Genomic DNA, 26,857 nt, shown 5'->3' on the forward strand with positions numbered 1-26,857 from the left:
GGGTGCATGTGTCCCTTCAAAACAGCACACCTATGTCCCTTGGATAAATGCCTAGTAGTGCAATTGCTGGGTTGTAGGGTAGTTCTGTTTTTAGTTTTTTGAGGAACCTCCATATTGTTTTCCAGAGTGGCTGCACCAGCTTGCATTCCCACAGAAGCTTTTTATTTTGATGTGGTCCCAATAGTTTATTTTTGCTTGCATATCTAGAAAAATGTTGCTACAGCCAATGTCAGAGATAATACTACTGCCTGTGCTCTCTTCTAGGATTCTTGTGGTGTCAGGTCTCACATTTAGGTCTTTGAATGAATTTATTTTTGTGTGTGATGCAAGAAAATGGTCCAGTTTCATTCTTTTGCATGCTGTTGTCCAGTTTTCCCAACACCATTCATTGAAGAAACTTTTTCCCATTAGATACTCTCCCCTGCTTTGTTGAAGATTAATTGACCATATAACTGTGTGTTTATCAGGTTATATATTTAAAGAAGCAGGTTTTTGGGCAGTTATATTCTTATGGTAATAGGTGATATTTCTGTTAATATTCTTTGAAAAAAAAAAAGCCATGTGTTTAGTTACTTTTCTGTAGGTTATTAACCAAATGTGAAAAATGCCTTCAGATGACATTAGTGTTCAGTTTTAGTGTTTTACTTAACTACAGTCTGTTGATACTTATTTTTGTATTTGGCTGATTAAAGTCAACTCTTTTTTTTTTTTTTAAGTTTTATTTATTCGAGTAAGCTCTACACCGCACATAGGGCTCAAACTCAAGGTCCCAAGATCAAGAGTCGCGTGTTCCTCTGTTAAGTCAACTCTTTAGAGTGATGTTCCATGTAAATATTCCTGTGTGTGCTTTAAAAATACATTATTTATTGGCTTTGGTCTGTTATATGTCTGCCCTTATGTTTGTTTTGCAGATGGATTATGTTATTTGGAAAGGGCATTTGGATGCCCTAACTGCTGACGTGAAGGAGAAAATGTACAATGTCTTGTTGTTTGTTGATGGAGGGTGGATGGTGGATGTTAGAGAGGTAAGCTTGTGCCTTGTGTACAGCTAAAAAAAAGTCTTTTTTCAAAAGGTTCTTTCTCTGAATAGGAGCACCAACAGATCTTATATAACTGTTGTACTTATAACAGAACATCCCATAATTGAAACCTAAACTGAAAATACTAGCTAGGGAATAGAAATCTTGACTCTTGGATAAACTTTCTTCAGATTTAATATGTTCATTCAGGATACTAAAATCTAATTTTTTAAAATTCTGGACCTAAAAATTTAATTATATGTCATATTCAACTCAATTTAAGGATATGAAGGTAGGTCTAATAACCGTGGCTCTCGCCTCTGAGCTATTCATGTAAATGACTTGGGGAGCTTTTCAAAAATGGGGTGCAGCCTCAGAGATTCTGGTTTGATTGGTCAGAGGTAGGTCAGGGGAGGGTGGTTGTTTTCTGTTTGTTTTTTTTTAATCTGGCATGAGAGCTTAGATGTGTATCCTGGGTTGAGAACCAGTTACAAAAGTACTAAATGTCGTAACAAAGCACAGGTTAAGTATTTTGTGAGTTCAGAAAAAGAAAAGGTTGCTTCTCACTGGAAGAGGTCTAGATAGGATGCTTGAAATGTATAGCATTTGACTGATTCCTGAATGAATGGGGTAGAATCTGGATGAGTTGAGATAGGAGAAAGGAGGCATACTGCAGGTAACTATTCACGTGAGTGGAAGACGCTGAAGCCTGATCCTAGAGCGTAAAAGAAACCAGGAGTGACCAGCTTTGCCTCTATAGACCTCATGATCTGTCTAAGGGGAAGTGGAAATGCTGGATTTTTGGATGATTTTTGGATGGTGTAGTATTTTGAACAGAAAACCATAGAAGCATTCTCAGTATCTTTCCCTCTGCTATTCTCCATATCTTGATATATTATTCCCTTTTTTTTTTAGATACTATATTTTTCTAGCTCCTCTAGCTCCCCTTTTCTGACCAGAAGCAAAAAAATGATAGGTTATAAGGCTAGATTAGAGCCCCTATTTACTACTATTCCTGATACTGTAGTTATCTTAAAATTCTCCCTGAAGTTCATAATAGAACTCTGCTGATTTCTTACATGGTTTTGAACCTTCAGTAGGTTGCTTGGGCTAAATTTTTCTCTTCAGATTCATGCTGGTATTCATGAAGATAAAATTTTAATGTTGCAAAATGCTACTTAAGTATTTAAATTTTGAAAAGACTTGAGTATACATAAATCTTTGTTGTAAATTATTAATTTTAGTAGGTTAGATGATGAAAGTTACAAAATGGATGGTCTGGAGTATTGTAAAAATAGAGTTGACAAGAGTCACTGGTTCTGAGTGACTGGGTCGCTCGCATCTTTGCCCCTGCAGCCTTGGGGACAGACGGCACGGGAGCACAGATAGCAGTCACTCAAAAGGAAGCAGTCTTCTCATTCTTAGCAGGGTCCAGCTGCTCATTTGACTTATGAGTAAGACCTTGATTTTAAATCCCCCTCTGAGAGTAGGGAGTGCCTATTTGAGGAAAGAAATGAAAGTGCCTTCCCTTTTAAAGCTAAGAAAGCATGAGGTATGCATTTTAATATTTACCGTTCTATATTTCTATCTCAAAACAAGACTAAAAGATTGATAGTAATGTTTCCTGTGTGTGGAAACCTGACCTAGGTCAGCATCAGTCAGTACAATTATTCATTGGTAGAATTACCACATTACATTTTATTGCTTCCTGCCACCACGTACATCTACCTTTGAAAAATGCTTTAGCAACTTAATACTCTAGTCTGTCACACGAAGATACTTTCACTGATTAATACAAGTGGTCCTAAAGGAAGAAAAATCCAAATTCTAAGAAGATTCTGCCTTTAAAAAAATTAGGTTTTTTAAAAAAAATTTTTTTAATTTTTAAAAATTAGGTATTTTATTAGGCTTTTCTAAAGATCATTTATTTAGCTTGCCTTTTTTTTTTTTTTTTTTTTTTTAAGTTTGAGAGAGAGTGAGATCCAGGAAGGGGCAGAGAGAGAGAGGGAGAGAGAGAAACCCAAGCAGGCTCCGTGCTATCAGTGCAGAGGCCAGTGTGGGGCTCGATCTCCTGAGCCGAGACCCAGAGTTCGGACGCTTAACTGACTGAACCACCTAGGAGTCCCTAGTTTGTCTTGGTTTGTGTTTTATCTTACACTATGAATTCTGTGGATTTCCTTCCTATATTTAAGATTATTTCATACATTTTAAAGTTGGATACTTTATTATTATTTTAATGATTCTAGTTTTCAAATCTGTTATGACAAAATGCCTTGGATATATTTCTGTACTCTTACTGCCCACATAATTTTTAGAAGATCCACGTATATTTAGAAATGCTAATTGTTTTCTCTACATTAAGTTTTCCTCATATATCTGTTCTCTCATTAATGGTATTTTTCAAATTTATAGGTTTTTTTAGTTATATATATATGTATGTATATAGATAGATGTTTATTTTTGAGAGAGAGAGAGGAGACAGCGTGTGAGCAGGGGAGGGGCAGAGAGAGGGAGACACTGTATCCAAAGCAGGCTCCAGGCTCTGAGCTGTCAGCACAGAGCCCTTCATGGGGCTGGAACTCACGAACCATGAGATCATGACCTGAGTCGAAGTCAGACACTTAACCGACTTGAGACACGCAGGCGCCCCTAGTTTTTATATTTTTGAAAAATTATACAAAGGAATCCTAAATTCACATTGCTTAAAAACAAAGTTTACAGTGACATTGTCCTTCTGTGTATGCCTCTCCTCACCTTCCCCCACCCCCATCATGACCTTTCTCCCAGCAGCAATCACCACTGTCAGCTTGGTGTCCTTTCTGGATGTTTTGCCATCTGTATACATACATCCAGGGGAAAGGGGCTTATTTTCTGTTCTGATTTTTGTTCTAGCAATATTTAGTCTCTAACTCTTACTGTTTTAAGCATTTTTTTTTTAATTTTTTTTAACGTTTTTATTTATTTTTGAGACAGAGAGAGACAGAGCATGAACGGGGGAGGGGCAGAGAGAGAGGGAGACACAGAATCGGAAGCAGGCTCCAGGCTCTGAGCCGTCAGCCCAGAGCCCGACGCGGGGCTCGAACTAACGGACCGTGAGATCGTGACCTGGCTGAAGTCGGACGCTTAACCGACTGCGCCACCCAGGCGCCCCAGCATTATTATTTTTTTTTTTTTTTAATGTTTATGAGAGAGTGACAGAGAGTAAGTCAGGGAGGGGCAAGAGAGAGGGAGACACAGAATCTGAAGCAGGCTCCAGGTTCTGAGCTGTCAGCACAGAGCCCAATGCGGGCTCAAACCCACGAACCTCAAGATCATGACCTGAGCCAAAGTCAGACGTTTAACCAACTAGCCACCCCAGGCGCCCCTAAGCATGTTTTTATTCAAGACATAATTATTAGACATACAAATTCAGAAGCATTTTGTTTTCATTATCAGACCTGGGACTCCTCTAGTATATTTTGTTTACCTTCATGCTTTTTTACCAAAAAATGGTGTCTCTAGCTATCATGATTAAAATCCTGCCTTGTTTATTTTGTTTTTAATGGGTGTCACAAGCTTTAGAGAAACCCCATTAGGTTCTACCTGTTACATTTTGGTTTTGATTTAGTACTTGATTTTTTTGTGTGACACTACTTAGCTTAAACTTGTTAAGATGACAACTTGATGTCTGTCTATAGGATGCTGAAGAAGACCATGAAAGAACACATCAAATGGTTTTATTGAGAAAGCTTTGTCTGCCCATGTTGTGTTTTCTGCTTCATACCATATTGCATAGTACCGGCCAGTATCAGGAATGCTTGCAGTTAGCAGACATGGTATCCTCTGAGCGCCACAAACTGTATCTGGTAAGTTCTAGAGCATTTGCAGTTTTAAATTTTAGTGATTTGAGAAGCTCTGTAGTAATATTTGATTTTGCGAGATGTGTCTACATTTTTTAGATGTTCTTAGATTTTCTTAAAGTAATGGTCCAGTTCTAATGTTTGTTCTTTTCTCCAAAAATACATACATATTCGTAAGCAGTTAGAAGTAAATAGATTGGCTCAAAGAAATAGCTTTGAAGTTCTTGGGCCACGCTAACATACTGGCCTCCAGCTACATAAATTGTTTTAAAGAGGAATTTCTTCTTACATTAAGCTAATCTGGTTGATTAGGTGACTCCAAGTTCATAGATTCTTCCTTGTTCTCATTCTCTTTTTCCTTTTCTTAAAATCAGGTATTTTCTAAGGAAGAACTGAGGAAATTGCTACAGAAGTTAAGAGAATCCTCTCTAATGCTCCTAGACGAGGGACTTGATCCATTAGGATATGAAATTCAGTCATAATCCATCCACTCTTTGTGATCTCGCTAATTTCCATGATAAGTGGACTTTTCTGTAAAATATACATATTTGTAACTACTGGGTTTTTTTCTTTTGCATTGTCCTGGGGAAAATGCTTGAAAATTTAGACATTTGAATTTTGTATTTTTTGGAATATTATGGTGATACTTTGAAATTTTAATGTATTATGTCAGTATTTCCCTGTGTTTATTAATAAAATTATGTAAAAATTAAAATTTTCTGTTCTTACAAGTTCCAGGATTGTCTATTATGTAATGAATGAGAAGTTAAATTTCTTATTATCATATTTTTCTTCTGTGATAAGTATTCTAATATCTCAAAATTATAGAGGATGAAAAGTAGATACATTTCGAAGCCAATTATGTAATTGTTCATAAAACGTAATACTTTTTTTTTTTTTTAATTTTTTTTTCAACGTTTTTTTATTTATTTTTGGGACAGAGAGAGACAGAGCATGAACGGGGGAGGGGCAGAGAGAGAGGGAGACACAGAATCGGAAACAGGCTCCAGGCTCCGAGCCATCAGCCCAGAGCCCGACGCGGGGCTCGAACTCACGGACCGCGAGATCGTGACCTGGCTGATGTCGGACGCTTAACCGACTGCGCCACCCAGGCGCCCCTAAAACGCAATACTTTTTAAATACTACAGGTAAAATGAATATAGGAAGACTTTTGTCTAATATTATGCTGTTTATTTTGAAAACATTTTTATTAACCTCTCAGCAAACTGGCTACTAAAATAAGTGGGATCTTGCAAAGACTTAATGTAGTATCTGGTACATAGAAAGCACTGAATAAACTAGGAAATACAAAATGAGTGGAATCTAGTCCAGCCCTCCTAGTAGGGGAAATAAAACAAATACATTTTTAAAACACCGTCAAAAAATGCAAGTAATCTGGGGCACCTGCGTGGCTAAGTTGATTAAGTCTCCAACTCTTGGTTTTAGCTCAGGTCATGATCTCGTAGTTCGTGGGTTTGAGTCCTGCTTCGGGCTTCATGTTGACAGTGTAGAGTCTGCTTGGGATTCTTTCTGTCCTCTCTCTGCCATTCTCCCCGCCCCCCCCAAAATAAATAAATAAACTTAAAAAAAAAATGCAAGTAATCTGAGCAGGAAGAAACTACTTCCAGCTAAGACGTCTCTGAGGACAAAGCACTGGAGTTGCTGTTTGAGTAATGCACTGAATTTGCAAAGGCAAAGATTCGGCCCAAGAAGGGTGAGGCACTGCATGTTGGGAAATCAGTATGTGCAAGGCCCAGAAATAGTGCTGCCTGTTTATGAATCAGCAAATACGCCAAATTGACGAGAGCGTAGGACTTACAAGGGGGAATAACTAAGATAATGTGACTCTAAAAACACGGTCCAGATTAGTAACTCCTAAAGCTGGCTGAACATCTGAGTTACCTGAGGAATTTCTTAAATACATATTTATAGATGCCACCTCTACAGATGTCTGGCAAGGGGGCCTGGGATAGTGTCTTAGAACTTGTACTTTTAAGTAGAATATGCCATAGGTGATTCTAATTAGTTTGGGATATTCTGGCTTAAATGATCCTCCCCTTGTACCCAAGGCAGACAGCAGTAGTTGTCCTAACATTGTTCCGTCATCAGCTGGGGAAAGGTGGAGAAGCAGTGGACTCTGCCTCAAGTTTTTACTGATGCTAGCAAAACTGACCCAAAGATGAAATATTTACTTCCCAAAACCTCTTTCATTTTTAGACATTAAAAAAATGAGATGGGGCACCTGGGTGGTTCAGTAGGTTAAGCGTCCGACTCTTGGTTTTGGCTCAGGTCATGATCTTGCAGCATCATGGGTTCAAGCCCTATGTCGGGGTCTGTGCTGACAATGTGGAGCCTGCTTGGGATTCTCTCCCTCTCTCTCTCTCTCTCTCCCTCCCCCACTCGTGCTCTGTCTTTCTCAAAATAAATAAATAAAATTTTTAAAAATTAGAGCATTATGAACGGACTTGAAAATCTAAATCTTAAACTATGTATAAGACTTGTATGCTAAAAACTACAAAATACTGATAAAGGAAATGGAAGAAGATCAAAATAAATGGAGAGGCACACCATGTTCATTAAATGGAAGACTCAACATAGTGAAGATGTCATTTCTCCCCAAATTGATAATCAGGTTTAACACAGTTCTTATCAATATTTCAGCAAGAAAATAGATTGTATATTAGTTGCTGTGCTTGAATTAATTTTCTTAGGTGTGATTGTTGTATTGGGGCCAGATAGGACAGCATCCTTATTCTTTTTCTTTTTTTTTTTTTTTTTTTTAATGTTTATTCTTGAGAGAGAGAGAGACAGAGCATGAGCAGGGGAAGGGCAGAGAGAGAGAGAGGGAGACACAGAATCCGAAGCAGACTCCAGGCTCCAAGCTGTCAGCCCAGAGCCTGACATGGGGCTCGAACCCATGGACCACAAGATCATGACCTGGACTGAAGTCAGACGCTTAACCGACTGAACCACCCAGGCGCCCTGAGAGTATCCTTATTCTTAAGAGATACACACTAAACTATTTAGAGATGAAAGTTCGTGAAGTCTGCATTTTACTTTAAAATGGCTTAGCTTTAAAAGTTTACACTGGGGCGCCTGGGTGGCTCAGTCAGTAAGCGTCCAACTTCAACTCAGGTCATGATCTCGTGGTTTGTGGGTTCGAGCCCCGCATTGGGCTCTATGCTGACAGCTCGGAGCCTGGAGCTTGCTTCGGATTCTGTGTCTCCCTCTCTCTCTGCCCCTCCCCCGCTTGTGCTGTCTCTCAAAAATGAATAAATGTAAAAAAAAAAATTAAAAAAAATAAAAGTCTACACAGATAAATATGTCAAAATATTAACTAGGGACTCTGTGAAGGGCACAGGAGTGTTTATTATACTAATCTTTCAACTTTTCTGTAGATTTAAAAATCTTCAAAATAGAAGATTTGGGTGGAGTTAAATAATGACAGGACAACTGAATATCCATATGGAAAAGAACTGTGACCCCCACTTTATACCATTAATAAAAATTAATTAGAGATGGATTATAAAGCTCAGTATTAAAGCTAAAACTAAAGCTTTGAAGAAAAGGAATACCTTTATGACCTGCAGATAGGCAAAGATTTCCTATACAAGAAAAAAATGACAGAAAGCCATAAGCATAAAGGAAAAAATTTAATCCTTAGACTTCACCAAAATACAAAATCACTCATCAAAGACATCGTTATGAAAATAAATAAGGTAGACACAGACTAGGAGAATATATTTGCAAAAATATATCAGATCTTTGGTCAGAAAAAACTCCCACTCAATATATAAAGAAATCTTACAACTCAATAAAGCAAAAAGTGGGCCAAAGAATAGATGATTCATAAAGGAAGATAATGTGCATAACCAATAAGCCCATGAAAAAGTGCTCAAATCAATGGAGAATGCAAATGAAAACCACAATGAGATATCACCACACATCCATCAAAATGGCTAAAATCAAAAAAGACTGACACAACCAAATTGTGAGGTTGTGGAACAGCTGTGATACACTTGCTGGGGGAATATAAAATGGTACAATCTTTGGGGAAAGTTTTGACTTTCCTATAACCACCTATCCTTTAACCTAGAAATTTCACTCCTCTGTACTTATCCAAGAAAATGAAAATAAATTCTACAAAAACATGATGCACACATATTCATAGCAGCATTATTTATAATAGTCCCAAACTGGAAATGCCCCAAATGTCCATCAATAGGATGACTATAAACAAATTGTGGAATGTTCATACAAAACAATACTACTCAGCAATATGAAAATGGAAAAACCGATCTACTCAACAAAAGAACCTAGGGGCGCCTGGCTGGCTGAATTGGAAGAGCATGGGACTCTTAATTACAGGGTTGTGAGTTTGAGCCCCATGTTGGGTGTAGAGATTACTAAAAAAATAAATAATTTTAAAAAATATTTTGAGAGAGAGCAAGCAGGGGAGGGGCAGAGAGAGAGGGAAAATCACAAGCAGGCTCTGCACTGTGCTTGACACGGGGCTCGAACTCACAAACCATGAGATCATGCCCTGAGCCGAAAATCAAGAGTCAGACACTTAACTGGCAAAAAAACAAAAACCTAGATACAGGGGCACCTGGGTGGCTCAGTCGGTTAAGTGTCCAACTTCAGCTCAGGTCATGATCTCGCAGTTTGTGAGTTCATGCCCCACACTGGTTTCACTGCTGTCAGCCTGTCAGCACAGAGCCGGCTTTGGATCCTCTGTCCCATCTCTCTGCCCGCCCCCCCCCCAAGAAAAACACACAAAAACAAAACCTAGATGCAAAAAGTACATACTGTATGATCCATTTATGTGAAGTTCTAGAACAGTTGGAACTATGGTGAAGAAAAAATGAGAACAGTGGTTTCTTCGGGCGTTGGGGAGTGGGGATTTTCTAGGGAATTTTGTGAGGTGATGGATATGTACTGTATCTTGACAGGGGTGTGGGTTACATAGGTGCATCCACTTATCACAAAATGTACAGTTTATTGCATTTGAATGTATGCAAATTTGCTTTTGAAAGATCAAATGGAGCAGTGAAGGGACACCTGGGTGGCTCAGTTGCTTAAGCATCTGACTTCCGGCTCTGGTTATGATCTCTTGGCTCTCGTGGATTCAAGCCTCCCAGTCGGGCTCTGTGCTGACAGCACAGACAGAGCCTGGAGCCTGCTTCTGATTCTGTGACTCCCTCTCTCTTTGCACTGCCCCTGCTCACACTTTATCTCTCACTCCCCAAAATAAATAAGCAACAACAACAACAAATGGAGAAGTGAAGAGCAGGTACACATGAAAATAGCAGTTGGTGAAACCAGGTGATGGGTACAGGAGGGTTCACAATACTATTTTAACTTTGCACAAGTTTTCAATTCTCCATAGTTAAAAGAAGGGGCAGTGGTCCCAGAGCCAGAGAAATTGGGGTTGGAATCTTACTCTCATCCCATTCTAGCTGCAAGGTAACAGCCACAAACTCTATAGCCAACATCTGTAAATGAGCAATAAGGCTAATAATCACATTTCAGGACAAGTAAGGATTAGGACTCCTGTGCTTTGGTAGAGAAAGCCACTTAACCAATTAAATCAGTCTGGAGAAGGGCAGGTTCCAGAACAGAAGAAAATTGGTTGAATGGCAAAGATGGAGTCAGACTCAGGAAGGTCTTGAATGGCAGGATTAGTAACCCTAACCCAACAGGCAGTTGGAATCCACTAGATGCTATTATATCTTAACCCAAAGTTCAGAGTTCGTATTGTAACTATTTTCAAATATTGCAAGAGAAATAGATGAATGATAAAAAGATAATTTATCATCCATGCTAAGATTATCAGTCCAAATCTACAACCACAAGGAGACAATGAATTGAATAGACTAAATGAAGACAGGGTGCCACAGCTCTTCAGCGGGGACCAGGTGAGGGTTAACGTTGTAAATCATTGACCAGACAGTTCTGTAGGTCCAAACTGACCAGAGGATGGCAATATAAAATTACAATGGAAAAGGCACGCAGTATGGTAAGAATCAGTAGAATTTGGTAGCATGATAGGAAGAAAAGCTTATCAGGAAGACTATGTTAGGAAAACTAGACTGTAGACTTTGCCTTATTAACTTCTACTCATTGGCAAATCTTCACAGTCATTTCCTTGGGGAAGCCCTTGACCGCCTTGCTCTCCCTAAGTTTAGATCTGATTCTTTTATTATACATTCACAGGACCATTTTGTTACTTTGGAGAAGTAGACAAATTACTGGCAGCCTAATCAAGGGTCAAAGAAAACCCAAATGCATAGCTTTTAGAATAAGTGATAGAACAACAGATGAAATAAATTTCAAATATGTTAGATTACTATATAAAACTCTAACCAAGTATATTAGGACATTTAAGCTAAACGGGCAGTTTTCTAGAACAATTAAAAGGCCAAACATTGATTCAAAAAGAAGAAAATCTTAATAGTGTACTAACCATGAGTTTACGAGAGTTCATCATACTGTCTACTTTTTTGTATGTTTTGATTTTTAAAATAAAAAGTTTAAAAACATGCTTTCAAAAAGCAATGCTTTTCCCTCTCTGGCCATGACTACATTTGCTCAGCACCTGTCTCATACGTAAACCGGCCGATAGCGTGTGCACTCCACTAACTTGAGAGCAGCTGTCTAGCAAGTAAATCAAATGACACGCAGGAAATGTCCAACACCAAGAGAGAGGTCCCATATTCACCCAACCAGAGTCCGAGTTAAGCGACCAAGTAAGTAAGGGACCGAGAAAGCAATTTTCCCTCACGCAGAGCCCAACGCGCCTGCGCAGGGTAGAGACTGCTCCGCCCACACCTCGGGGACGGCAGCACTGGAGCCCCGAACCACGTGGTCGCGAGCGGAGGTGGGCGGGGCGCGCGGGACGTGCTGCCGCGTCGTCACCAGCTGAATGGGCGGCGGCGGAGCATGTGTGTGTGTGGCTGAGGCTGCTGCTCGCCAGGGACGCGGAGAGTGCATGCCTCTCCCGGGTCGGACCGTGAAGCCGGCGAGGACGTGGAGGCAGCGGAGGAGGGGAAGAGCAGCCGGAGACAGACTGGCATCCCTCTCGGGAGCTTAAGGGCCCCGGCTCGGCCGGGGTTATGGCATCGCTTGCGGACCGAATGCGAGGCAACGGGCGTATCGCCGCTGGGCTCCTGCTTAACCTGCTGGTGTCCATCTGCATCGTGTTCCTAAACAAATGGATCTATGTGCACCACGGCTTCCCTAACATGAGCCTGACCCTGGTGCACTTCGTGGTCACCTGGCTGGGCTTGTACATCTGCCAGAAATTGGACATCTTTGCCCCCAAGAGTCTGCCGCCTTCCAAACTCCTCCTCCTGGCCCTCAGCTTCTGTGGGTTCGTGGTCTTCACCAATCTCTCTCTGCAGAACAACACCATAGGCACCTATCAGCTGGCCAAGGCCATGACCACGCCGGTCATCATAGTCATCCAGACCCTGTGCTACAAGAAAACCTTCTCTACCAAAATACAGCTCACGCTGGTGAGTAGCTTTAGCTTCGCAAGGCGCACCTCTAGCAACCTACCTCCAGGATCGTCTTTCTCCCCGGGAAATTTGAATGTTTAACCTTGCGCCAAGCTCTTTCCAGTCATCTTGAAATGCACAGATGAGTCATTTGTGAGTTTGTGAACTTCAGGCTTATTTGGGAGAGGTGAAAAAAGTCATCTTGGCACTCTGTTGGGCTCTTAGCCCAGAAGAGTGTGCTTGTGTGAGCTTTAGTAACTGCTGTTTGATGGAAATCCTTAAATGCTGTGATTGGTAAGAAAAGAACGCTGCATTACATTATGCAATTCAGTGTATTGGAATATCTGCAAAATCGCAAACTGAAAAACGGCCCTCCTTCGACCCAGGGGATTCAAACCATGTATGAATTAACGTTAAGGGTTCAGCATAAAACATGTCTCCGAATATGTCTGCAGCGAGATACTGCAGAGGTTTCTGTGTCTTTAAATAAGAGAAGATACTTTTAGCACTTAATGACTTACAGTGTTTAAATTCTTAATGCTTTTGCTATACGTTCATGCTTATATTTTGTTTAGACGCTAGTTTGGGGGGGTCTGTTTACTCCTATGTGCATGCACGTTGTATGCCTTTGTTGCAATTTGCAATGTATTGATTCATTTTACCCGGAATTTTAAATAGAATTAAATAGGAACATAGATATAGAATTCACATATTTCACTTTGAGGAAATCGGTTTAACTGTTTTTTTCAGATGGAAAAAAAAATTATAGAGGTTGTTTCCCAGTGATGCTTTTATGATTAACTTTGTAAGACAACATGAAAGGAATACTAAATTTGTGTCTCATGAATTTAATCTGAACATTTACCTCTTTTTCTTTACAGATTCCTATAACTTTAGGTGTAATCCTAAATTCTTATTACGATGTGAAGTTTAATTTCCTTGGAATGGTGTTTGCTGCTCTTGGTGTTTTAGTTACATCCCTTTATCAAGTGGTTGGTAATTTTTTTTTCTTTATGTGCCTTTTTAGCAGATTTCATAAATTTTGAAGCTGTATCCCAAGGTTTAGAAAATACAGTATAGAGACAATAGACTGTTGGGAAGAAAGCCTAATTGCATAAATTGGCTCAAGGTGAAGAGAAGAAAGGAGACAGAGAAACTTGGGTGTGATGCTCACCAAATACCTACCTACCTGGTGTAAGTGTATAATACCCATGCTTGACAGTCTGAGTTTGGGGTGATGCTATACTATCATCTGGGAAATCTTTACAAAATGAGTAGGAAGACTTTGTTCTTGAGACCGAGATCATTGGTTAAATTTATGATTGACTCTTTAATTATTAAGATTACTGTGAAGGAATGAGTGCATTTCTGAAATTTGAGCAGGAGAGGAAAATTTCAGATTTATGAATCTTTGTCTCAGAACATACGCTGCTGTTACAACTTGTATATCAGCTTCCAATAATTTGTCTCTCTCAGTATTTTATAGCAATGGGTATTTCACTTCTTGTACTATAGCAGCACAGCGCGTTGCCTTTAGCAGGCGTTCATTAAAAATTTGTGCATGGATTCACTTACTTCATTACCATAAAGTCTCAACAAGTATGTTTTTTGTTTCTTGTACAGTGGGGAAAAATAACTTGGTGTAGGGCTCAGTGAAACAGTATTTTCTCTATACTGGAAACCTTGGCCTGGAGATTCTGGGTGAGCCTGCATGGGGAGTCAGAGCCAAAATGTGTAACCGGTTTTACCTTTTTCACATATGTCTGCTGGTTATAAACTAAGGCATTTCTTGTTATGAATGTTGGAAGTTTACTAACACAGCCTTAGCATATGAAGCTTTCTAGTACTGATCATTTCAGAAATACTGTTATGTGAAAATTCTGAGGTTGAGGACATTTGTAAGTGGCAAGAAGGGGTGTTAACAAGAGACCAGTGGCACGAAAGGAAAGAGCACCCACTCAGTGCTGTCACTGGTCGCCAGGATACTGTGTCTTTCACTACAGAGAGTAATCAGAGGAAGTTCGGCTTTGTGCTCTAAGAAGGTTGTATTTAGGTATACTTCAGTGAGTTTAAATTTTGTTACTAGAAACAGTGAACATTCCTATTCATCATTTTTGTTAAACTGATTTTGTTTGGCCCAGGAAGGATTGAATGTTTATTAAATATAGCAAGGAATTTTATTTATCGAACATCAGAATTTCTTACATTCCTTATATGTAATTTCAGTTCAGAGTATTAAGTGTCCCTGCCAATATGACCATTTTTGTTCCCACAAGTCTCAAAATTGCTACAGATTAGAACCAAAGGATTCTGTATCCCTCAGGCGCATATTTGAAATGGGATTGACCAAGGAATGATTGTTCACAGACTAATAGGCAGCGTTTTCTATTATTAGTAAACAGTACATGTACTGTTAAGGAATAGGTATATTCCCCCAGAAATTCATTTTAAAGAAAGTTGTCGTTTCCCATTGTATCCAGGTGTAATCTCTAAGCTATTTCTGCCTTTACTGCTAGGGCATTGGAGTTAAAAGGGGCATAGGAGTTAAAAGATGAGTGATTGGGTATTAGCTTTAGTTGCGGAAAGGCTCACTTATTCAGCAGACATTTCTTTTGCTTGTTGCTCGAAGATAACAAAGATGAAAAACAGCTCTAATGCAGCATGGTGGAAACACATGTAGACAGCTGATTGCAAGTAGGATAGCTCAGGATGTGAGGAAGGTTCTGAGGAACACCAGAGAGGAAGTGGCTGTTCTTCAAGGGGGTGGTGAGGTAAGACTTTATGGACAAGTTAACGATTGAAATGGAAGGGCCCACAGGAATCTGCTGAGCAGAGAAATACAGCAGAGGTCTTTCTTTGCGGTGATGTGTGAAAGTACAGAGCATTTTTGGAGAACTTGATTTATTTGGTGAGACTCTTGTTGCATTGTGGAAGGACAAGGTCTAGGGGCGGATGAGACCAGATGGCACAGTCTTGAATGTCATGTGCTTTATCCTGCAGGGGCCAGGAAAGGGGCTTAGATAGGGGAGTGACTTGATCGTCCCCTGTGCTTGAGAAAATTAACTCTGGTGGCAGTGAAGGGTGAGTAGGAGGGGGACAAAGGGTGAAGGCAGAGCAATTAGGAAGCTCTTCGTGGCTCAGGAGGAAGACAGGAAGGCGCTGAACAGACAGTGGTAGTTGATAGAGACCCCAGAAGCCTTTTGGAGAAGGAATCAGCAGGACCTGACCGAATGTGGAATAAGGAAAGTAAGGAGTCTCATCCTTGGGGGAGATTATATCTTTAATTATGGGAGCAACACAGGAGGAGCTAATTTGGGGAAGTGAGTACTGAGCTGCTTTGAAAACAGTCCCTGCAGATTGTGTGAGTTAAGGCGTCCGGCAAGCTGTGGAAGTTTGAGCACGCCCAGAGGAGGAGGTCAGAGCTGGAGAGGTCTTCGGGTGTCAGTGACGTCAGTCAGGGAGATAAAAGAGAAAAAAGGCCAGACATCTACCTTAAAAATAGTAAATGGAGGAAGAGGTAAGTGAGTGCAAACCAGAAGGCAAGTTCTTCCACGAGAAACCTGTCAGGTCTGTCGAGAGCCCCCACAGGAAGAAGGCAGAAGGGTGGCCATTGGGTGTGGCTGTTGGAGGTGACGGTGCCCTTTGGGAGAGCAGTTTCATTCACGGTGGGCAGAAGCCAGGGTGCACTGCAGTGACGGAAAGTGGAGGCCCTGAGAGTTGCCACCCTTCCAGGCGGTTCAATGTCAGAGACATGCAGCTGCCTCGTGAGGTTGCTAAAAGAACCGAGGAGCGGGCATCCATGCTCTGCACTCATTTTTGCTCTCCGCAGCACCCCCGGGAGCGGGCAGCAGAAGAATCGATTCTTTGTCCTTCATATTCACAGAAGACTCTTAGTTGAGGCTGGCAGGGGTATGTTTCAAATTTCCTGCTCTTCTATTTTTGTCTTGGTGAATTTCTATAGACTTCGCGTTTGTGTAACAGGATACCCAGATCTACAGGAAAAAGAATTATGTAGGAGTAGTTATTCAAAAGCCTGGCTGTTCTCTGCCAGATCTTATTCAGACGGTCTTGTCAAGCTTTCTTGAAAGTCTCCTTTTTATTCATATTTGTGCAACATTTTGAGGGCTGATGGGATCTGAGGTTTCGAGGTGTTGGTTCTCCTGAATGATGTAGTCTTTGAAAAGGGTTTGTGACTATATAATTTCTTCCAGTGCATCAGTGCGAGATTAGCCACAGAAAAATCAGTCATCAAGAGGAAAATTCCTTCTGCCATTGATTGGGTTTTCTAAAGTGGATGAAAAGACCTCACATACTTTTCTAGCTACACACACTGGCAGCCACCTGGGACAGCTGAGGTTTCTGTCAATCCCTAGTTAGTCTGCCCTGCCCACCCCCCATCTTCTCTTGCCTGGGGTGGGGGGGCAGTTTTAGAAAGAAATGAAGTCTAACACTGTATTTCCGGTTCCTGCTTATCACCTAAATCTCCATTCCCATCTCTTTCCCAAGATCTCTGATACTCCTGGGCCCCTGCGTGCATTCTTTGATTCCCCCCATTTACTAGGGCCAGCAGGAAAGAGAGGACTCTTTTTTCTCTCTCTTCAAAGCTGAGAAGAAAACAGATTGTCACATATTGAATTTGTAAAGCTCCTTTCATCCTTAAAGGACATTCGTATATATTATTGATCTTTGGCATCAAGTAGAATAATCAGGGGTTTCCTCTTCCCCGAGCAGCCCCCCCAACCCGCCCCGCCAGGTCCCCATCCTTGTGACTAGAGTTGCATCATTTGTTTACTAAGTGATGCTATTTTTTTCTATCTAACTTGTTTTGTCTCCTAATTTTCAGTGGGTAGGAGCCAAACAGCATGAATTGCAAGTGAACTCAATGCAGCTGTTGTACTACCAGGCTCCGATGTCCTCCGCCATGTTACTGGTGGCCGTGCCCTTCTTTGAGCCCGTGTTTGGAGAAGGGGGAATATTTGGCCCCTGGTCAGTTTCTGCTTTGGTAAGTTCTAATTGTTACGGTGCCTAAGAACCAAGATAATCCTCCCTTTGCTATTAAGTGTGATTTTTAGTTTTCAGAGCATGATCTCAGATCCGTTCTCACGTTTATCTGTATAATCACCCTTTAAGGGAAGCAAGCTAAGGATTATTTTTTAGATGAAGAAACCAAGGCACTGTGTGTGCGTGTTCATATACATGGTTATCATGGATTCCTTCTCGCCAGCCCTCCTCCCCGTACACATTTCACACTTCATTCCTGGTCCCTGCCCCTTGAGGTGAGTCAGGTTAACATTCTAGTGTGTGTTCTTCCGTATTTTTCTTTGTGTTGTACATACCCATGTAAACACAACACACACACACCTGTATAAACATAAATTACACATTTGTTTCTTTTACAAAAGTGGGATCATAACATAAATGATTTTCTGCATCTTGCTTTTCTCACTTAATATCTCATGCAAATCTCTCCAGCTCATTCTTTTCAGTGTCTACAAAATAGATCTAGTTCTTGACCACTATGAACAGTGTTGTAGTAAACATCCTTACATGTATGTCTTCAGGAACTGGTACTTTTTCCCTTTGGAATAGGGTCCCAAGAGTAGAATTGCCAGATCAAAGGGATATGCACTTTGGGGACATTTTAAGTTAGAAAGTATAATCTCCCTGCTTAGGGAAGGAATTTCTGTCTCCCACAACTTTAACCTTTGGAACACTGTCAGTGGAAAAGTCTTGTTTGTTGGTGCTGGTAATTTATCAAACTTGGATAGCCCTTACTCTGTTCCAAGAACTATTCCAACACTTTGCAAATATTAACTTATTTAATCCTCACTTTTTATTTTTTGAATCTACTTTATTAGTTGGATACTATTATTATCCTCATATTTAGCATATAGGATGAGGAAGCTGAGGGACAGAGTTAAGGAGCTGACTCAAGATCCCACAGCCAGTAAGCGGAGCCAGAGCCTGATTCCAGGCATGCTAGCGCCAGAACCCCTGTTCTTAAGTGCTCTGCTTTGCTCCCTGTGAGCAGAATGCCAGTTATTTCAAGTGCGTAGACTCCGGCATATAAACTTTCTTCCACAGTAGAAATCCCTTGACCATCCCTCAGATAATATTTCCTTTTAATTTGGTTCTAGCCATCTTGGTTACCTGCTCTTCAAATTTAGTGCAGCTTAGAGACCTTAAACTAGAAGGAGGAGGTTTTATGCAATAGACCCTCTGACAGATTCAAAACAGAGAAAAGCAGCAGGAAGTCCCTCCCTCCCCAAAAGTCAGAGGAACTAAGACCATAGCAGTTGCAGTCCATTTAATATGAAAAAGTCACTTTCATTCCTTACTGTCCCTAGAAGGCATCATTGCCTCAAAGTAAAGCATGTAATTGTGTTTTTAGTGATATGCCAAGTCATCAAGAATTATGTAACATTCTGTCAACTCAATAAAATTAACAGTGGTATATTTCTAGAAGGATTTTTTAAGAAGCCCTAGTAGCCTAATGGATAAGGCATTGGCCTCCTAGAAACAGTTTTTAAAATCTTTAGTGAACAAGGTTCTCTTAGTTGAAAATGTAACAGACCTCACTGTTGTAAAACAGCTCCTTTAGTCCTGACCGCAGTGATCTAAAAACTGATAAAAGCCCCAGGGGACAGAAGGAATCTTCAAATACGACATGTTTTCTTTGGAATGTAGATTTCTTACATTCCACAGAAAATGTTTTATCTAAATTCTCTTATTTTAGAAATAGAAAATGACTTTATAACTCTTTAAATACAATTGTGGGAAAGGTTTGGACAGATGTCCTGTGTGCATACAGTGGCACAGCCACTTTGTTCCCCGTCCTCAGCCGGGTTGGCTTATTCACATCCCATGCACAGCCTTGTGTTCTCATGCCTCTGTGCTTTGGCCCCTACTGTTCTCTCTGCTTGGGACCCTACCACTACTTCTGCCTCTAATCTGTACGTACATTCAAGATCCAAACAGTCGTTCCCTATCCCAGCCCCAAATGACATCTGTCTAGAGATTCACTTAAAACCTGTCGTGTGTTTGCCTGGCAACGGTCAAGACTTTTCTATTTCCGGAGCTCACTCTCTTTCATGTGGTTATAGAGGTAGCCTAGCAGAGTCGGTTACCAACAGAGACTTTAGAATCAGGCTGCCCTGGGCTTAAATCTCAGCCCTACCACTTACTGTCTGTGTGATCGAAGGCCAATCACTTTTCTTCTCTGTGTTCATCTGTAAAAAGGGATGGTATTTACTACCTCATGGGCATTTGTGAGGATTAAATGAATTAATATATGTAAAACATTTAGGACAATTCTTGGCATGTAGTGAGTACTATGTAAGCGTAAGCTATGATTATCATGGTTTTATTATGTCCTCAAGTGGTTTCTGAGCTCTTTGAAGACAAGACCCTACTCTGTTCCTCAGAAGGTGTGGCCTAGCTTCATAGATACTCAATGAATTCTTAGCGATTTAATTTAAATAAGAATATATATGAGCAATTAACTAGAAAAATCTCTGGAAAGGATATGTGCAAAGGTATTAACAGTGGTGGGTAGTTAGGATTGTAAGAAGTCCTTATGTGCTTTTTGCTTATCTTTGTTTTCTGATTCTTCTATAAGCAGTCTGTATTACTTTTATAACTAGAAATTATTACAGAATAATTTTTCTTCAGATGGATAAGAAAAAGGAACCTGGAAATTCACATTCAGAGGCAGGATGTTACTGGAGAATTTTCCATTGCGTTTTGTAGACAAAATTACATTTCTGAATACTATTCATTCTGCTATTTTACCCTCCGTTCTTGTTGTCTCCAAAATGGATTATTTTAAAAATCTTGTTCTAATGGTTGTCATTTACGTTTTTAGAAATGCCTAACAAAGTGTATTTTTACTTGGTGACTATAATCGCAACTGCTTTACATGAATAATTCTTTGGGTTTGTTTGTAGATTATGGTGCTGCTGTCTGGAGTAATAGCTTTCATGGTGAACTTATCAATTTATTGGATCATTGGGAACACTTCACCAGTCACGTATCCTTTTCCTAGTAACTTACAAATGCATCATCTTCTATTTTCTAAAACTCTGTCGCATTCGTTTCCTTCTAGGAGTCTTGCACTAACTATTGCGTGGCCTACTTTGAGTAGATAGACTTATCTTTAGTCTTTTACCGTATCTTTCCACTCTGGACTCTATGGAAACTTAAAGAAATGTGAGCTGGGGAAATGTGTTAGTTTTCTGTATCATGAATGCTTTTGAATTTTCTTAAGTAGTAAGTGACCTTTTCCCTTATCAAAATTAACATGGAGCACCAATCCTTGCACGTGGTGGAGTTCAATAAATATTTGTTGAGTGAATAATGGACTGGACACCAGGTTTTAAAAACACTTTTCAGTCTCTTTGGTAATAAAGTAGGGGTACAGCTAATCCAAAAACAAAAGATAATTTCAGACCATTGACATCTGACTTTGGAACCTGTTTTTGTACTTACTTGGATATTGGTGTGCCTATTTTTCTCAATATTACTTTCAATCAAGAAATGAATCAGGCCTTGAAGAAGTGAATCTGAATGACTAGCATTTTGCTTGTAGTTCTGTTTCTCTTCTCACTTATCTCTGCCTCCACTCTTTTTTAAAAAATTTTTTTTAATGTGTGGTTTTTTTGTTTTTTGGGGTTTTTTTTGAGAGAGAGAGACAGAGCAAGCAGGGGAGGGACAGAGACAGAGGGAGACACTGAATCAGAAGCAGGCTTCAGGCTTTGAGCTATCAGCACAGAGCCCGACGTGGGGCTCGAACCCACAGACCACGAGATCATGACCTGAGCTGAAGTCGGCCGCTCAACCAACTGAGCCACCCTGGCGCCCCCCTCTGCCTCCACTCTTAAGCAGATGCAAAGAAAGATTTCCCCAGGGGCACCTGGGTCACTCAGTCAGTGAAGCATCTGACTCTTGATTTCTGCTCAGGTCATGATCTCACAGTTTGTCAGTTTGAGCCCCATGTCAGGCTCTGCACTGACAGTGCAGAGTCGGTTTGGGATTCTATCCCTCCCTCTCTCTGTGCCTCTCCACCATGTTCTCTGTCTCTCTCAAGAAATAAACTTTTAAAAAAGTCTTAAAAAACAATTTACTGAAAAAAAAAAAAAAGGATTTCCCCACATGAGAAAGGTAGTTTAGTAACGTTATGTCCAAGTGTGCTGATTGATTTAAATGAGTGAACACTGAGATGCCAGCAAAGTAAAAAAGCAACATATTTGCCAACTATCAATAAATACCAACAAGTTATAATAAGAATTATATTTTTATTTTCATTTTAATGTTTTATTTGTTTTTGAGAGCACGCAAGCGGGGGAGGCACAGAGAGAGAGGGAGACAGAAGATCCAAAGTGGGGTCTGCACTGATACCAGAGAGCCTGATGCGGGGCTCGAACTCATGAACCGTGACATCATGACCTAAGCCGAAGTCAGATGCTCAACCGACTGAGCCACCCAGGTGCCCTAAGAATAATATTTTTGAAGAACCAACATTAAATAAATATTTCTTTGTACCAGGCACTGTTAGAAAGAAACACCTAAGGTGTATTAGGCATCACACTCTCAAAGCAGCTCTGTGAGTTAAATTCTATCATTTTATGTTGTAAAGGCGGAAACGGAGGTGCAGAGAGGTTAAATAACTCACTGACAGTCATATGTGTAGTATTCAGGTTTGAACCCATGGCAGTCTAGTCCCAGAACTTGTGCACCATTTTGCCAAATCAAGGCATTCGATGATGTGCCCTGGTTAAGAACATTCATTCATTCAACAAATATTTATTGAACAATTCACTGTAAACCATGCATTGACTTAATAAGTATTTACATGATGGCATATGTACTCTGTGTTCGGCACTGGAGGTACTGTGGTGAACCAAATAGACAAAACTCTTTGTTCTCACAGGTTTCAATTCTGGCGAGGAAGACTATAAACAAGAAAATATTTAACATACCCATCTAGAGCATTAGATTGTGCTAAGTGCCGAGGAGAAAAAGTAGAGCCGGAAAGAGGATCCAAAATGCTGGGGACTGGGTTGAAACCTCGGAGGGGGTAGTCAGGAAGGCATCTGCAGAAAGGGGACTTGTAAATGAAAACCCGAAGGAAGTGAAGTCGCCCCATGCAGATTGGGATGAAGACTGTTCCCGGTGGTGAGAGGCCCTGGGGAAACAAGGAAGCCTTGTAGAGTTGCAGCAGGAAGAGTACAGGGTGGAGAATAGTAAGGCTCTGAGAGGAACCAGGCGCCGGGCTGAGCAGAGCTTTTACATACAGACCGTGACTCCGGGTGAGATGGGAAGCTGTGGGCGCTTGGAGCAGGAAAATGACGTGATTTTACTTATGTTCTAATAGGATCAGTCTGGGATGCTGTGTTGAGAACGGACTGAAGCATGGGTTTTCAGACTCAGTGCTGTTGACCTTGGGGGTTGGACAGTCCTTTGTGGCAGAGGCCTGTCCTACACATTGTAAGATGTCTAGCAGCGTCCTGGCTTCTACCCGCTAGATGCCCCAAGTATGACGGCCGAAAATGTGTCCGGACCTTTCTGGTGGCAAAATCACCCCGGTTGAGAACCGCTGCACTAAAAAAGGCAGGAGAAGAAGGGAGCCCAGAGGAAAAATGGTTTGGTACCAGGATGGCAGCCGTGGATATAGTGAGAAGTGATTGGATTCTGGGTATATTTTCCAGTGGCACCAGTAGGTTTTGCCGACAAATTGTGGACAGTATATTGGAGAGGAAGCAGGTTGGCTCACATGGTTTTGGCCCGAGTACCTGGTAGAATGGCGCTGCCATCAGCTGAAATTGGACAGCCCAAAGGAAACTTTGGGGTAGGGAGCTGCGGGTAGAACAAGTCTGAGCGTCCAGGATCGAGGTTCTCAGATGCAGATATTCCAGAGAGAGTTGTGTGTCGCGTGTAGATGTTTAAAGCAGTGGGGCTGGTTGAGATTAGCAAACAAACAAGCAGAAGAAGAGCCGCCCAAAGATGGAGTCCCTGGTCGTGTCAGCATTTACTTCTCCACAGATGAGAGGAGCTGGCAGCAGAGGCCGAGGAGGAGCAACCGAAGGAGAGGAGGGAAGTGATTCAGACCCCGCGTAAGGAGAAGGGGTCAGCTATGCCGACAGGCCAAGTCAGGGAAGGCCGGGAATTGAGGAGGGGGCTTGGTAAGGAGGGGGTGCGGACATTCTGATGAGAGCTGAGTGTCAAGGTGAAAGCCTGACCGGAGCAGAGAGCAGAATTAGAGAGGGGAATCGGAAATACCAGGTATAGACTGTTCCTTTTTGATTTAATTGAATGTATTATTATTATTATTATTTTTTACCTCACTGAAGAATTTCTTTAAATTCGCCTCCCCTCCAGTATAAACATCTTCCACAGATCGTGAACTCCTTAAAAAGAGAGGCTGTGGCGTAAGGCAACACTGAGCGTGTTAGAGCCACTGCACTTTGAGATCGTTCATAGTGGGCAACGAAGCATGTGTTGTGGTGGTTACAACTAATGTCCTGGGGAAGACCCTCTGCCCTCCAGGATATCACTTCTAGTGGCTCAGGCAGCTGCAGGTACCCTGGCGCTCGGCCTGTGCCCTCCTGCCCAGAAGGAGCTTCCAGGCTGCTTGGCTGGCCCCCCAAGGGGGGCCGGAGCCTGGGTTTCAAGTTCAGACAGCTCGAGGGCTGCACGCCCGGGCCCATCGCTCCCTGTGCACCTGAGCCGCCTGTGAGTGCTGTCGGCTGTCACCGCCCTCTCTTAGGAATGGGGGGGGGGGGGGGACATCTACAGCGTCGGGCTGCTGGGAGTGTTTGAGAGGATACGCGCCAAGCACCTGGCAGATGTTGACTCTGCATCAGCACTGCTGTTGACAGCTGCTGATACGTGTGGGGCTTGCCACGTGCTGGAAAGTTTGCACACACTCTCTAGTTCGTCCCCTCGGTAGCACTGTGAGGGAGCTTTTATCCATTTCCATCCTATAGACGCGGAAACTGAGGCACAGAGCACTGGCTGCTTCTGTTAGCATTATCCGAAGAGTCGCGGGGTACACATCAAACCTCTGAACAAATAGTCGTAAAATACAGTAAGAATAACTTTTAAAGGAGTGAGGTGTGTGTGTGTAGTCTGTTTTTTAAGAACAGTGATTTGGAAACCCCTAACCCAGCAGCACTTTACTGCTGGCCACGCACCAGACTAGAACATGGGCTTGGAGTTAAATAGACCCGTCCATGTTTGGACTCCAGCTCTGCCACTTACTAACTCTGTGATCTAAGTTACTTGAAGTCCTTGGGCCCTGACAGTTACAGGACGGGAAGAGTGATACTGTGGTGAAGGTAAATGTCATGCTTAATACAGTGGGGTGACCCACACATCTAGCATAGCGCCTAGCATGTCGTTGGTGCTGGGTCTTACTCCCGATACTGTCCCTGTTTCCCTCCTAAACTTAAGCATACTGGATGTGTTCACCTTGAGTCTGGTCTCCGGGGCCACACACACCTCCCCTCATGTGCCAAGGGAAGTTTATTAGAAATAGCACTAGGAAATATAAGTGGCTCAGCAAAATATCTTTTCTGTACCTTGTTCTGAATTCCTTTTCCAACCTTATCGTATAGCCCCTTTTCTTTTTCTTTTCTTTTCTTTTCTTTTCTTTTCTTTTCTTTTCTTTTCTTTTCTTTTCTTTTCTTTTCTTTTCTTTTCTTTTCTTTTCTTTTCTTTTCAGAGAGAAAGAGTTGAGGTGCTCTCCTGTCACTGTTGCTGAAGTCTACTGAAGGAACTAGGATTGATCCAGATTGAAGTTCTCGTTTCTCAGGTGGGGGGACCAATTCAATCCATGCTCCATGAGGCTCTTCCAGCCACAGGAAGGCTTTGCTTCGTATGTACGTGTGTGCGTATGTGTGAATATGACATCTAGCTTGCTTTTCCTTCTGTGTGTGTGTGCGTATGTGAATAGAACAGTCTAGCTTGTTGGGTTTTTTATCCTTATCCACAAACTTCAGCTATAACATGTTCGGACACTTCAAGTTCTGCATCACTTTATTTGGAGGATATGTTTTATTTAAGGATCCATTGTCAATTAATCAGGGTCTTGGCATGTTATGCACGTTATTTGGCATTCTCGCTTATACCCATTTTAAACTCAGTGAACAGGAAGGAAGTAAGAGTAAATTGGTACAGCGTCCTTAATTGGGTTTTGGTGGAGAAAAGAAAGCCACCCCAAGAAGATAAAAGACGTTAAGTGTTCAAGTTACCTTCAAAGAAGAAGAAAAAATTACATTGCCAAATTTGTTGAATGATGGTTTGCAAGAAGTAACACAAAGGAAATTTCGTTCATAAATATAACTTTCTCTTTTAAAGTACCTCTAAAACAATGGCTCGTGCTTCTTTTCAAGGATTGGTTATATGAAGTCTGTAGGATGGTTTGGTTATACCAAATGAAATACAGGAAATTAAAATTCTATACTAGTGACAAAGGAATCCGTATCACTGTACTACAGAGGTGTCATGGTTTTTAAGTGTTCCAGCCCTTCTGAGGAAGGACACAGAGGACTCCTCTCCTTGCTCGTAGGTGGCCTGCAGTGTGAGCTCTTTTAGAATTTCAGCCAAAATGTGCAAGTCAGAAGTTCAATCCAGCATTTCTGTTTTAGTTGGTTTAGTATAACCTCCTGATTATTTAACTTACAGAAATGAAATATCATTTATAGAAAACAAAGTGTAGGAAAGAAGACCATCAGACAAAATCCATTTCTAAAAGCGCTATATTTCTGGTAGAAAATAGATATAAGAAGTTATATGTTGTCCAGAAAACCACAGTTGCCACAGGTATTCTCTTATTTCTGAGCTCGCTGTGAGCTCTAGAGACACTATGGGAAGTTAGAAAACAAAATAGCTCCGTGTTGAAACAGTCCAAAGAGAAGATGATGGATGGAATTGAGCAGGTGTCTTCTGCCATTCTCCTGGCCTCTTTGAGCATTTCACGTTGGTAATTTCCTAATACCACCTCCCTGCTATCACCCCCTACCTACCACATCGGAGGCATCTGTAGAGCTTCCGTTGGCATTGAACGATTTGCAGTGAACTACGTTCGATCTTTCTAAGGTGGCTGAGGAAAATTTTCAGGCAACAAGTCCGGGCAAATAGTGTCCAAACATTTGGCAGAAACTTGGTGAAAATATGAGGAAAGGTTTTAAAGAGAAGCAGAAGAATAATCAATATTTAGGGGGTTCTGCTAGTTTTTAAAGGGATAATTTTCTAAAAAATTAGGTTGCAGGGGAAGTACAGGGTTTCCACTTAAGGAAATACAGTGCTACATATTTACTTGCAGAGTGTCTTTCTGCCTTCCAGCTTCTTGACATTGGAGGGTTAAAAGCTGTCATTAATAACGTCTCACAAGAAATTGACTGAGACAGATAACCCCTCTTGTAATAAATGGTCCTTTTAAAAAATATTACTTATAAACGTTAAATGAAAAAACAACTCTTAAGAGGACAAAGAGCCACGT

General features: G+C 41.2%; 2 protein-coding genes across 4 annotated transcripts in view; both read left to right on the forward strand.

Annotated features, from left to right (window-relative positions):
* The window catches only part of NUP107 (nucleoporin 107), a 43,691-nt gene extending 38,125 nt beyond the window's left edge, over positions 1-5,566 (forward strand). For both annotated transcript variants that reach the window (XM_047065975.1, XM_047065976.1), the window contains 3 exons: positions 912-1,025; positions 4,697-4,864; positions 5,233-5,566. In XM_047065975.1, the coding sequence (XP_046921931.1) occupies positions 912-1,025; positions 4,697-4,864; positions 5,233-5,340 (390 nt within the window). In that variant the 3' untranslated portion in view covers positions 5,341-5,566. The remainder of the gene's footprint in view (positions 1-911; positions 1,026-4,696; positions 4,865-5,232) is intronic.
* A 6,224-nt stretch (positions 5,567-11,790) lies between these two features.
* SLC35E3 (solute carrier family 35 member E3) lies at positions 11,791-25,715 on the forward strand. 2 transcript variants are annotated; one of them, XM_047065993.1, is made up of 5 exons: positions 11,791-12,375; positions 13,239-13,349; positions 17,201-17,359; positions 20,304-20,386; positions 25,356-25,715. In XM_047065993.1, the coding sequence occupies exons 1-5, from the start codon at positions 11,974-11,976 to the stop codon at positions 25,540-25,542; spliced, it is 942 nt and encodes a 313-aa protein (XP_046921949.1). In that variant the 5' UTR covers positions 11,791-11,973; the 3' UTR covers positions 25,543-25,715. The 2 variants fall into 2 exon arrangements, with proteins under 2 accessions (XP_046921949.1, XP_046921950.1); XM_047065994.1 differs by lacking the exons at positions 20,304-20,386; positions 25,356-25,715 and adding an exon at positions 17,515-17,674.
* The last annotated feature ends 1,142 nt before the right edge of the window (positions 25,716-26,857 follow it).

Source organism: Lynx rufus, unplaced genomic scaffold, assembly GCF_022079265.1.
Source record: "Lynx rufus isolate CCGP_SWC_20201006 ecotype Redwood Valley unplaced genomic scaffold, mLynRuf1.p SCAF_7, whole genome shotgun sequence".
Classification (NCBI taxonomy): Eukaryota; Metazoa; Chordata; class Mammalia; order Carnivora; family Felidae; genus Lynx; species Lynx rufus.